The sequence below is a fragment of the Prunus mume genome, linkage group LG3 (assembly GCF_029339155.1).
Source record: "Prunus mume cultivar Tortuosa linkage group LG3, ASM2933915v1, whole genome shotgun sequence".
NCBI lineage: Eukaryota > Viridiplantae > Streptophyta > Magnoliopsida > Rosales > Rosaceae > Prunus > Prunus mume.
Genome location: NC_142700.1, coordinates 1734687 through 1747600, shown reverse-complemented (window position 1 = coordinate 1747600; position 12914 = coordinate 1734687). Strand labels below are relative to the sequence as shown.

Sequence of the window (12914 nt, the reverse complement as noted above, 5' to 3'; positions counted from 1 at the left end):
AGAGAGCATTATTGTGGATGCTCTAAGCTTGCAAAAGTATCATATTTTTAAAATTAAAAAAATATAGAAAAAAAAGTTTTTTTAAAACAACAATTTTCAATTTTCTTTATCAGTTGACGTGTGGGGCAAGTTAGAATTATTGGTCTCACGATATATTTTCGACCATTGATCAATTGCTGAACATAAAGACTTGAAAAGTCTCAAGTCTAATCTGTGAGCAAGATTTTCCTTCGTATACGCTACAAACTTGGACATAAGAACCCAATCTGATAAATAAAGTCAACTTTGAAGTTCATCACCTTTCAACACTTAGAGAAACTCCACCCAATAACTAAACAGCTACGTAAGATTCTGGTTGAGTGTCTATGTCATGCTCTCTTTCTACAACCACTCCCAGGTGGACCTCTCTGTGCGTAAAATCTCAGCTACCCTCTACCTCTAGCATATCAATTTCAGCCTTAATAAATAAAAAATTTAGGGCTTGTCCAATATAGGTCTCTATAATTTCTATTTCCTAGACATATACCCATCATTTTATAAATCTATGTGTAAAACTCAATTTCAAACTTAAATGACCAGTAGAATATAAGATGTCGTAGTATTCCTATGTTTTTACATCCTTGCCATCAGACTTCATTTTTTATATATAATTTATTCCAAATATTCCATTAACTGCCATAATTGTAATTAAAACTCCCTATTAATAGCATATCAATCACCCCATTTCTTTTGGTTGTCATTCCCTCTAACATATGGCCCCTTAAAATTGAAAATATATATATGTAAATTACATATCCAATAATGTGCATATGAAAAATATAAATATAAATACATACGTATAAAAATATAGGTATATTATTTACCCCAAAAAAATTAACAAAAATAGGTCAATTACTTTGTAATTTAAATTTCCGTATATTTTTCATTAATTAAAAATAGGTACACAATAATTCAATAATTTATAGAAAATAGGTACGTTGTTGAAATTTATGCACATTTTTTTAAATTAAAAATAAGTACATTATTTAGAAGAAAAAAATAAGTTCATTATACTAGGTAAATTGTTTTACTAGGTACATTATTAGAGAAAAAAAAATAGGTACATTATTTTGAGAGGAAAAATAGGCTCATTTAAAAAAAATTATTTTCGTAAAACAAACAATAAAAAGATGATCAAATTATTTTTCATAAAACAAGTAATAAAGAAAAAAATAGGTACAATATTTGGAGAAAAAATAGGTTCATTAAAAAAAATGTTTTAAAAATAAAACAATAAATAGATTATCAAATTATTTTTTAACATAATTAGAATGTACACTATTATTCATAAAATTATAATAAAAAAAATACTGGTCGTATAATTCATAAAAAGAAAACAACATTAATTCCTAAATTTAATATTGAATTTAAATTATTAATACTTTAAATAGATTACTAGTCGTAATTCATAGAAGGAAAACACCATTAATTCAAAAATAGATTACTAGTTGTAAAATAGATTACTAATACTTTAATGTGGAATTTAACATTTAATTTCAAATAAGTTTCTAAATTAGTTCCTACATCTATTACAACTATTTGGAGATATTTCCAAATTCAACGGGTGTCATTAGTTGCACCCCCCATAACACATTAACTTACAAATATGGGTAGTTTTGAAATCCAAAAAAATATAATAAATCAGATTTTAAGTTATATTAGGTAACTTTCTTAGTTGGATCCTAGTCATCGGGTATTATTTGAAAAAATTAGGTATTTTAAATAGAAAACTAAAGGAAATGGTTATAGGTGATTTTAAATGAATTTTATGGGTCTAAGCTCAATTTACTAAAAAATTTAAATTAAAAAAAAAAAACTCATCTTTATTTCCCATTGCAATCAAAATCATCATTGAAAAAACCAACCATGGACATGATCACCCATATATTGCTTATCTTCCTTGTTCTTCTCCCTACTTGCATTTTTTCCCTCGACACCATTACGCCAAACCAACCACTCAGAGATGGCGACGTTTTGGTGTCTAGCAAGAAAACCTTTGCACTTGGGTTCTTCAGTCCCGGCAATTCTCAGAAACGCTATGTTGGAGTTTGGTACAACAAAGTTCCAGAGCAAACCATCGTCTGGGTTGCAAACAGAGACAATCCTGTCACTGATAGCTCTGGCCTCCTAGCCATTAACAGCCATGGCGGCCTTGTAATCTACTGGAAGAACCAAAGCAGCCCACTTTGGTCCGCTAATGTCACAGTCTCTTCACCAAACAACTCCACAGCCAAGCTCTTGGATACAGGGAACCTTGTTTTGCTTGAAAACGGTAGCCAAAGTCCTCTTTGGCAAGGTTTTGATTATCCCTCTAACACAATGCTCCCATTTATGAAACTTGGGCTGGACCGGCGGTCCAAGCTGAACCGGTTTCTCACATCCTGGAAGTCCAAAGATGACCCGGGAACTGGTACCTGTTCGTATGGGATTGACCCGAGTGGGTTTCCGCAGCTGTTTTTATACAAGGGTCAAGCCCCGCGCTGGCGGGGCAGGGCATGGATCAAGGAGAGATGGAGTGGTGTGCCCGAAACGACAAATAGTTTCATATTCAACGTCACTTTTGTGAACAATCAAGATGAGCTATCTATCGTGTTTACTATCACAGATGAATCAATTTTCTCGCGGCTGGTGCTTGATGAATCAGGAACCGTTGAACGGTCCACGTGGTATAATCAGGTACACCAGTGGGTCAAGTTTTGGTCGGCCCCGCAAGAGCAGTGTGACGAATATGGAAGGTGCGGTGCAAATAGCAATTGTGACCCGTACAATGTGGATAAGTTCGAGTGCACGTGCCTACCCGGTTTCGAACCCAAGCTGCTCCACGAATGGTATTTGCGAGACGGGTCGGGTGGGTGCGTGAGTACAAGAGCGTCCCTTTGTCGAAACGGGGAAGGGTTCGTGAAGGTGCCACGTGTAAAGGCGCCTGACTCGTCGGCAGCACGTGTGAACTTGAGTATGGGTCTGGAAGCGTGCAAAGCGGAGTGCTTGAGGAATTGTTCTTGCATGGCGTACTCAAGTGCAGATGAAAGAAAGGGAGGGATCGGGTGCGTGACATGGCATGGGGACTTGGTGGACACGAGGACTTATTTGAAATTGGGTCAAGATTTATACGTTCGAGTTAATGCAACTGTTTTAGGTATGGTTCCTTCATCAATTTATCTTCTTTCTTTGTTTAACAAACAAGTACCAAATTTCTCAATAAATTTGTAGCTCAAGTGGTTAAGAGTAATTACTTAATAATTATTCTCGCACTCAGGGTTCTAATTTCGAATCCCTCCTCTTTTAACATCGCTTGTACAAAAACAAAAATAAAAACTAATGCCAAATTTCTATAGAATTTTTGGGATTTTCCATAAACACCAAAAATTGAGTTCCAAATGTTAAGTTAATTGGGTTTTATTTTAATTTCAGTTTTCTCTCATTGGTCCTTTCGTATCTCTGCAGCACAATATGCAATGAAGTCAAATGGTTCTCTTGGCCATAAGGAGAAGCTGGCAGTTTCACTAGCATCTGGTCTAGTGTTCTTTCTCTTGCTCTGCATTGTGTTTTGGTTGGCAAAGAGGAAGAGAAAAGGTAAACTAATTTACTTTCACTAATTCTAATTATTGTTTGTTAATAAGAAAAAAGCTATAATCAACATAACGTACTGCATTCAGATTGTCTGAAATTCTTGGGGTCTTTATTTTCATTTTTGGAAATGACTGGAGCTTCACAAACTATGTTAAGATTATCTGTTTCTGTATTTGATGGCAGGTAAGCGAAGACAAGATAAACTTCCCTTCAGTCTGACCACAGCATCAACCTACTTGGAAGATTCTCCTGCTAGAACAGATCTTGGGGAAAGCAGAATAAACTCAGACTTACCAATCTTTGAACTACGTACCATAGCTGCAGCAACAAACAATTTCTCTTCCAATAACAAGCTTGGAGAAGGCGGTTTCGGCTCTGTCTATAAGGTATTTTGATTTTCCCTCACACGATGTATGTGCATGCATCGATTTTACTCTTTTTGAATGTACAATGCAAGTGCATTTTGAGGGACAGGATATCTGCTCAATGAGTTAAATTTGGATTATGATGTGATCAGGGTGTGCTTTACAATGGGAAGGAAATAGCAGTGAAAAGACTAGCCAAGAATTCAGGCCAAGGAATTGAAGAGTTTAAGAATGAAGTTGTGCTTATTGCAAAACTCCAGCACCGGAACCTTGTCAGGATTTTAGGTTGCTGCGTTCAAGATGAAGAGAAGATGCTAATCTATGAATACTTGCCTAACAAAAGTCTGGACTCTTTCATTTTTAGTACGTCTTCTTTTCGCTACTACATCTTTCACTGCCTCTTTAAAAGCTAAATCAGGCATGAATGTTGTTTAATTTCTGACTTTTTATCAGATGAAGCAAAAAGGACATTTTTAGATTGGCCAAAACGCCTTGAGATTATCTATGGGATTGCCAGAGGGATCTTATACCTTCATCACGATTCGAGATTAAGAATCATCCATAGAGATCTAAAGGCCAGCAATGTTCTACTGGATTCTGCTATGAATCCTAAGATTTCAGATTTTGGCATGGCTAGAATATTTGGAGCAGAACAAATCGAAGCAAATACAAATCGTGTGGTTGGGACATAGTAAGTTTCCTTCACAATAAAAGATATCTTACCAATTTCTAGTACCCCTATTTGTTATAATGTCAACTTTATGTCACAATGCCACAAACTGAAGGAGTACAAAATTATGTTGTGTTTTTGCTGCAGTGGTTATATGTCACCAGAGTACGCAATGCAAGGATTGTTTTCAATAAAGAGTGATGTATATAGCTTCGGCGTTTTACTGCTAGAAATCGTCAGTGGCAGAAAGAATACCCGTTACTACCATGACAATCCAGACTCAAATTTGGTTGGACATGTAAGCAAGCATACAAGTCTAGCTATTTGCAAGCCTAACTACTCTCTACTTATTCCCCAAACTTGATTAATTTGTAAGCTGTGCATGTTCAGGTCTGGGACTTGTGGAAAGAAGGTAGAGCCTCGGAAATCATTGACTCAACTCTGGGCAAATCATACCCTGTCGATGAAGTTGTAAGATGCATTCAAATCGCGCTCTTGTGCGTTCAGGAGCATGCGACTAATCGTCCGACAATGTCAGGGGTTGTGTCCATGCTGGGAAATAATGCAACAGCTCCTTCACCAAGGCAACCTGGATTTTTGGTTAAGAGAAGTTATCATACTAGTGGAGACCCATCAGCTAGCATTGAAGGAGCTTACTCTGTAAACGATGTAACATGTACAGAAATAGAAGCTCGCTAATGAAGGGCCTAGGCTGCAAAATGTTGTACGTTATAAGCTAATTAGTACAAGTAGTAATGTGCACTACAATATTAGCTTGAAGCTTATTAATTAGTAATCGTAATTAAGCTGTGATTAGTATGATTGAATGTAGTTTAACTCATGAATCACGTTTTATCTCTTAATGTTTTGACACGTCAGTTGCTATTGTTGATGTCCCTTTCTCTTTTTCTCTTCTTTTTTTTTTCAGCAAGAGGCTGAGAATTTTCGAGGTCCATCCATCACTCACTTTCTCCCTTAATTTCTATGTTAGATGATCTAAATAATCCATGCCATCACTTTCTACTTGTTCAGCATGTCGCTTTCGCATCCTCTTTCTTTTTTTGTTTTGCAATAACCTTCTTAATTTTTTGTGTTAAAAACTTTAAATGGGATTATATTATGTTATTTTTAACTTTTGGGGCTATGCATAATATTATTTGTTAGGATTTACACTTATTATTATTATTTTCTATTATTAAAGATGAGTTTCTATAACGCTTTTTTTTTTTGGGTAACGTTCTATAACGCTCTTAAATAATAGATTTTCTTCTTTTCTTTTTTCTGTTTTGTTTGACTGAGATTTTGGAGAAAAACTTCCATATTCATGTTGTATTTTCTCATTCTTTCTATTTCTCTTTCTTTGATAACTGACATGAGAGAGAGTACTCATGTTGCATTGTCTCATTCTTCCTATCTCTCTCCTTCTTTGATAAGTGACATAAGAACATAAATAGAACGAAACAATGCAACGAAAGTAAGGAATATTTCTCGAGACTATGAGAGCTTTTATTATACGGGCGGAACTTTTTTTTACGCACCACCAAACTAAAGTATTCAAAAGGGCGGTGCATGCATGATTCTACTTCTACCGTAATTATTTTATCCACTTTGGTTACGTAGAGAAGAGTTAAACTATAAAAAGTAATGATACACTTACCACATTTTTATTCCACATTTCTATACCACATAATGTATGTCCATATCATATGTTACATTAATTAAATCAATGAAGTATATTTTAATAATAATAAAAAATGTTAATCACATTAATTAGCTGATGTGGTATGTACATATAACATATCAACTGTCATATCATGTGGTATAAAATTGTGATGTACAAATATGATAAGACTAGTATTATTCATACTGTTTGTGCAAATAATCTCACGGGAGAATATTCACTTCTAGATCCTTCAACCTTCGATCTTCCTTCTCTCTCTTCCTCGATTCCTGTAAAACAGATTTGAGTAAATAGACCACACCCGGGGGGTGTTGGCCAAAGGCCCTCCGATGCCTAAGTTAGTTCGAGTGTTTGTAGGAAAACAATAGCTAAGCAAAGGGTACGGAGTAGTGTTTATGTAGGGTGTGAACCGGGCGGCGGAGCCGTGTGTGGTGGCGGGCCGTGTAGAAAATATGGAGAGTGGAGAGGGAGAAAGAGAGAGCTTCGGGTATTTTTCTCGGGTATTAGGAGTAGGTTTAGATGTACCTTGAATGATGAATGAAGTCATCTATTTATAGGAGCCTCGGGGCTAGGGTTTCGTCGAATATGCTGAGTTTATTCTCTACCCAAATTCGTAGGGATCGAGTCGGACTAAGATAATATCTAATTAAATGATATTATCTCTTTTTATGGAGATAATATATGAGATAATGACATTATCTTCTCTTTATTAGGATAATATCTTAATTAATGATATTATCTTATTAAATAAAGATAATATCATGTTAATTAAGATATTTATCCCAATTAATTAATTGGCCAGATAAACTGGTTCAATTAATTAATTAAAAGAGATAATCTTCTTTTCCACGTGGCTGTGATTGGAGACGAAAATATCTGCTCCCACAAATGCCCCTCGCATGGCGCTTGTGTGGCATGGGAGATGAAATTATTTTTCAGGCTCTCCAATGTATGCAGGCTTTTTGTAGATAGGATTACTAATTGGCGTAGGCTTCTGATTCTTGGAGTTGGATTCCCAATAGGAATGAGCTTGCGATTCCTTCTTGACCTGAGTTGTCCAACTTATACAAATACAGGGCTTCTCTTCACTCTTTCTTACATTGCAAACTTAACTTCTCTACTTTCTAGCTTGAGAAAGATCTTGGAGAATTTTGTACTGCTTGTCGAAGAGAGGAGTTGCCGTGCATCCCAAAGTAAGTCGAGCACGTAAATTTTTCTTCGTCTTCTCTTTTTCAAGGCGAGGACCAGTTGGGTGGGACTAGGCTGGTAGTCGTCGTTGGCGGCCAAAGGCGATTAGTGCGGCGGTGACGTGGCGGGCTGAGCGGCGATCGGGAGAAAGTTGGTGGGTGCCCCGCTAAGGATGTCGATAGATGGAAGCGGGATGGTTCGAGCCTTGATGATCTGCTGCTGGACATGAGGAGTGTTTTGCTAAACTCCCTAAAGAGGAAGGCGATGTCAAGTCTTCGAGAGCTCAAGCCTGATGAGTTTGGAGATCGTGATATGCTCCGTAAAGTAGTCTGTGCGCGATCTAGCTCACTTGTTGAGAGGCAAAGAGATGCGGATGCTCCTTTTTGAAATTCGAGTCGTTTGTACTAGTCGAAGATTGGAAGTCGATCTGGGCAGTCTGCTCATCCATCCAACCATCATGTTTCAACTGTTGAGTCACGAGCAATCAAGCGTGGAGTTGATTCGACGTCGCAAATTCCTTTGGAAGTGAGGTTGGCGGAGGCTAGGAAAGCAAGAGAGTCATCTGCCCGAACGAAAGGTCCTTCTGCAACTTCAGCGGCTGATCCAAAGGTTGAAAAATCTAGCCAGGATGCGGCGTGTCGATGCTAAAGACGCAATTTCTATCAAGTCCATCCTCTTGTCTGGTTGACCAAATCCGTCACGATCTTGGTGCTTCTCAAGTCTTTCTTTGGAAAAACAAAGGAAGCAACATTTCTTCTCCTTCAAAAGGAGGTGGGGGCGAGCGTTGAGGATCGAGCGGTGGAGGGAGAGTGTGGTGATCGACGACAAGTGGCTGCAGATCAGAATCTCGTGGCGTCTCGGAATAGATGAAGACTTCTTTATCTCTTTTTAGCTTTGTAGTCTACTTTCTCATTTAGAGTAATTGGTCTTGCACTGATCGTCTTCTTTTGTTGAACTTTGGCAGTTGGTCACTTTACTAAGGAAATTTCATTATTTTTTCAACTTAAATTTGCATAGTGTCTTGTGAAGCTTGAGTGCTTACAGGTTGAGGCATGTTTTGCCTCGTCCGGAGCGTGTCAATGAGGGTGGCCTGTTTGGCCTATGTCCGGACGTGTCGATGAGAGTGACTCCGTTTGGCCTACGTCCGAGAGGCGTGTCGGCGAAAGTGACCCGTTTGGCCTACATCCGAAGCGTGTCGATGTGTGTGACCCGCTTGGTCTACGTCCGGAGACATGTCGATGATAGTGGCTCGTTTGGCCTACGTCTGGGGACGTGTCAATGATAGTGGCCCGTTTGGCCTACGCCCGAGACGTGTCGATGTGTGACCGTTTGGCCTACGTCAGAGAGGCGTGTCGATGATAGTGGCCCGTTTGACCTACGCCGGAGACGTGCGATGAAAGTGACCCGTTTGGCCTACGTCCAAGCGTGTCGATGTGTGTGACCCGCTTGGTCTCGCCCGAGACATGTCGATGATAGTGGCTCGTTTGGCCTACGTCTGGGGACGTGTCAATGATAGTGGCCCGCTTGGCCTACGCCCGAGACGTGTCGATGTGTGACCCTTGGCCTACGCCCGAGACGTGTCGGCGATAGTGGCCCGTTTGACCTACGCCCGGGGACGTGTCGATGTGTATGACCCTTGCCTACGCCCGAGACGTGTCGATGAGTGTGGCCCGTTTGGCCTACGCCCGAGACGTGTCGGCGAGAGTGACCCGTTTGGTCTACGCCCAAGACGTGTCGATGATAGTGGCCCGTTTGGCCTACGCCCGGGGACGGTCGGCGTGTATGACCCGTTTGGCCTACGCCCGCAGACGTGTCGATGTGTGTGGCCTGCGTTTGGCCTACGCCCGAGACGTGTCGATGATGGTGACCCGTTTGGCCTACGCCCAAGACGTGTCGATGTGTATGACCCGCTTGGCCTACGCCCGAGACGTGTCGATGTGTGTGGCTCGTTTGGCCTACGTCCGGAGACGTGTCGATGATAGTGACCCGTTTGGCCTACGTCCGAAGACGTGTCGATGAGTCCATGAGTAACATCAAAAGTAACTTGTTCTTCAATGAAGGTGAGGAAGGCTTGGTCGCCTGCTTAGAGCCGAGTGATAGGTGAAGAGCTTCATGGATAGTACCCTTGGAGGTGATAAGTATTTCATTGTCTTAGAACTTCCTTCCATTGAAAGATGAAGAAAGGTTCGTCTTCCACAACTTGGTAGCTAGTGACGGCTTAAGAGACGGAGTCGCCTGCTTGATCTTTCTCTTTGCCCCTGGTGGTCGATTCGGGCTTTTGAGTCGGCTAGGATCGTGTTGATCCATATGACCTTTTTCGTTGAGGTTCATCGTTAAGCTGCGTCACAATCCTTGATTTGCTGGATAGCCCTCCTTGCGATGAATTCGTGCAATGGCCGTCTCGACTAGATCTTCAAGGTGTCTTTTCCAGGACGATCGTTTGTGTAATGACCATGCCCTTCATGGAATGTGCAGATATCACCGTATCCTTCTTGGTTGGGTTTCCCTTTAAAGGCGATGGTTTCTTCAACCAAGGCATGTCTTTACTTGGGCCAGGATCCGTGTATCGGGATAGTGAACTTGGTGTAGTTCTCCGCTCAAGCACCTTCCGAGGCGTGATCTACGCTTGCCGTTCTCTTGGCTTGCTCGGCTACTTGATCAGCCTTCTTCGTGGCGATCCGGTCGTCGTCCCATAATGCGTAGAGCTCTGCTATAGCGAAGACTTCTACCAGTGTTTGGCGAGGATAGATGGTCAGCTCGCGATACACTCACATTCGTTGGCAACCCCTCTTGAAGGCAGAGGACGCAATTTGGTCATCACATCCTACAATGTTTGCCCTCTCCGCTTTGAACCTCTTGATGTAGTCTCGCAGGGATTCATTGGACTTCTTGTGCAGGTTGAACAGATGATCTGGGTTCTTCTTGATCGTCCGATAAGAAGTGTATTCTTTAGTGAAGACATAGGCAAGCTCCTTGAAACTGTTGATCGACCCAGATGGCAGGGTGTGGAACCAGTCTGAGCATTCCTCGCAAGGTCATTGCGAACGCCTTGCACATCAGTGCATCGTCGGCCTTGTGGAGGATCATGACACTTTTGAAGTGTTTTAGGTGGCTCTCGGGATCGGAATCTCCCTTGAAATGCGTAAACGAAGCGCACCGAGAATCGCCGGAGGAGCAGCCTGCTCGATTTCAGGTGAAAGGAGTAGAGATCGCCTGGTCCATCTCCTTACGTAGTGCATCCTCGAGGTTCCCGCTAGTCTTTAAGTCTCGAAGTCGGTCATTCACAAGCTTCTCAACGTCTTCCGGCGCATTGCTGGTCGATCACGCTGGCGACTTTTGCGATTCGGCGGCGGATTGACCTCCTCGTTGGTCGCGCGGTCGGTCCTCTCCGTTGCCTAGGAGGCGTGTTGGTGGACTACGCTTGCGAGGAATTTTCTGCAGCTTGACGGCGAGCGCAGTGGAGTGCCTCTCTTCACAATCCTCATTGCGATGGTTACCGGGTTGACCTCCCTGGGGGCCTAGCCTTTCGTGAATATTTCTCTGTGAGTGGGCAGCGGGCGCCTATCTTCACGATCCTCATTGCGGTGATTGTCGGCTTGATCTCCGGGAGCCTAGCCTTTGAAGCACATTTCCTGCGGGCCCAAGCGAGCACGAACGCGTCAAGTCGTGGGCGAGCCTTTCTCGCACGTTGCTTTGTGTGTGGCTTGCGGATGCTTGCGACATGTCGCAAGCCGATCACGTGGTTGTGCATCCTTGTCCGCTCGCTCGCTTTCGACTCGCTTGGTGCTGTTGAGCTGCCCACCGGCGCGTTCGTCTATTCTTCTCTCTTCGCCTGGTTGTCCAAGGCCAAGATTTTGAGCCACGCTTATTTGATTAATGAACGCCTCATAAGAGCATTTTGGTCGTCCATTCTCTGAGCTAGCTGGTCAACTCTCAGGTTGAGATCTGCTTGACTTTGTGGATCGGGAGGAGATAAGCGTGTGGAGCCCAATTGCACACGACCTAGGGTTTCATTGGACGTGTACCCGAGAGCGTGCGTCGAGTGTGGAGGCAATGGAGGGAACGCTTGAAGTTGCTCCAAGATCGGGCCTAAATCGGTGGTGGTAACGAGCCCACCTTGATGGGAGGGTCCACCATGTTCGGCGACAGTGCCGCGGAGGTTGCTAGATCCGGTTGCGGGTCCGGTAGGTGGCACGGTGGCGAGAGGTGGTGGTGCCACCATGTCGATCGTGGGATCGTGGGTGGAATGGCTTTGGGCCATCTCGAATCGAGCCGCGGCGGTTTTGCTCCTAGTGCGTTTGCTTCCAACCATGGTTGTTTGGAAGGCTTCGGTGGATTGGAAAATAGGAGGAACGGATTCCTTGAGCACGCGTTGAGTATAACTCGTGCTCTCAATGAAAGCACCAAATGTTTGTGCAAATAATCTCACGGGAGAATATTCGCTTCTAGATCCTTCAACCTTCGATCTTCCTTCTCTCTCTTCCTCGATTCCTGTAAAACAGATTTGAGTAAATAGACCACACCCGGGGTGTTGGCCAAAGGCCCTCCGATGCCTAAGTTAGTTCGAGTGTTTGTAGGAAAACAATAGCTAAGCAAAGTGTACGGAGTAGTGTTTATGTAGGGTGTGAACCGGGCGGCCGGAGCCGTGTGTGGTGGCGGGTAGTGTGGAGAAAATATGGAGAGTGGAGAGGGAGAAAGAGAGAGCTTCGGGTATTTTTCTCGGGTATTAGGAGTAGGTTTAGATGTACCTTGAATGATGAATGAAGTCATCTATTTATAGGAGCCTCGGGGCTAGGGTTTATCTGAATATCTTTGAGTTTATTCTCTACCCAAATTCGTAGGGATCGAGTCGGACTAAGATAATATCTAATTAAATGATATTATCTCTTTTTATGGAGATAATATATGAGATAATGACATTATCTTCTCTTTATTAGGATAATATCTTAATTAATGATATTATCTTATTAAATAAAGATAATATCATGTTAATTAAGATATTTATCCCAATTAATTAATTGGCCAGATAAACTAGTTCAATTAATTAATTAAAAGAGATAATCTTCTTTTCCACGTGGCGAGCTGTGATTGGAGACGAAAATATCTGCTCCCACACATACCATAAATTTAAACTTTGAGAAATGAAAGCAAAGAAGTTATAAAAAAAAAAGTACTCGAAAAGGAAGGAGGTTGAGATTTGTTTTTCTATACTTGATCAATCAAATATTGAAGTTAAGAAAAACAACGAGACATTCAAACTTCTTCCCCCTCTTGATTAAAATTCAATGGATTAGAGTTGGTTGTGAACATAAACAGATTCTTGAATGAGTGCTTTGATAATTATGACCGATTTTTGTCGTTACCCTTGGATGGAAATTTAATTAGGCTTTTATCTTATGTG

At 41.5% G+C, this 12914-nt stretch overlaps 1 protein-coding gene across 2 annotated transcripts; it reads left to right on the top strand.

Annotated features, from left to right (window-relative positions):
- Positions 1-1886: 1886 nt before the first annotated feature.
- Positions 1887-5522, top strand: LOC148918381 (G-type lectin S-receptor-like serine/threonine-protein kinase At1g11410). 2 transcript variants are annotated; one of them, XM_089049033.1, is made up of 7 exons: positions 1887-3175; positions 3484-3612; positions 3793-3995; positions 4127-4337; positions 4428-4665; positions 4792-4942; positions 5035-5522. In XM_089049033.1, exons 1-7 carry the CDS (start codon positions 1906-1908, stop codon positions 5341-5343), a joined length of 2511 nt encoding a protein of 836 aa, XP_088905159.1. In that variant the 5' UTR covers positions 1887-1905; the 3' UTR covers positions 5344-5522. The 2 variants fall into 2 exon arrangements, with proteins under 2 accessions (XP_088905159.1, XP_088905158.1); XM_089049032.1 differs by having other exon boundaries at positions 3451-3612.
- The last annotated feature ends 7392 nt before the right edge of the window (positions 5523-12914 follow it).

Bases quoted from the DNA above. Each gene is read 5' to 3' on its own strand.
- LOC148918381 (XM_089049032.1), top strand. From the start codon at position 1,906: ATGGACATGATCACCCATATATTGCTTATCTTCCTTGTTCTTCTCCCT. The intron at 3,176-3,450 runs GTATGGTTCCTT...TTTTAATTTCAG, and splicing joins AGTTAATGCAACTGTTTTAG to TTTTCTCTCATTGGTCCTTT. The intron at 4,666-4,791 runs GTAAGTTTCCTT...TTTTTGCTGCAG, and splicing joins AATCGTGTGGTTGGGACATA to TGGTTATATGTCACCAGAGT.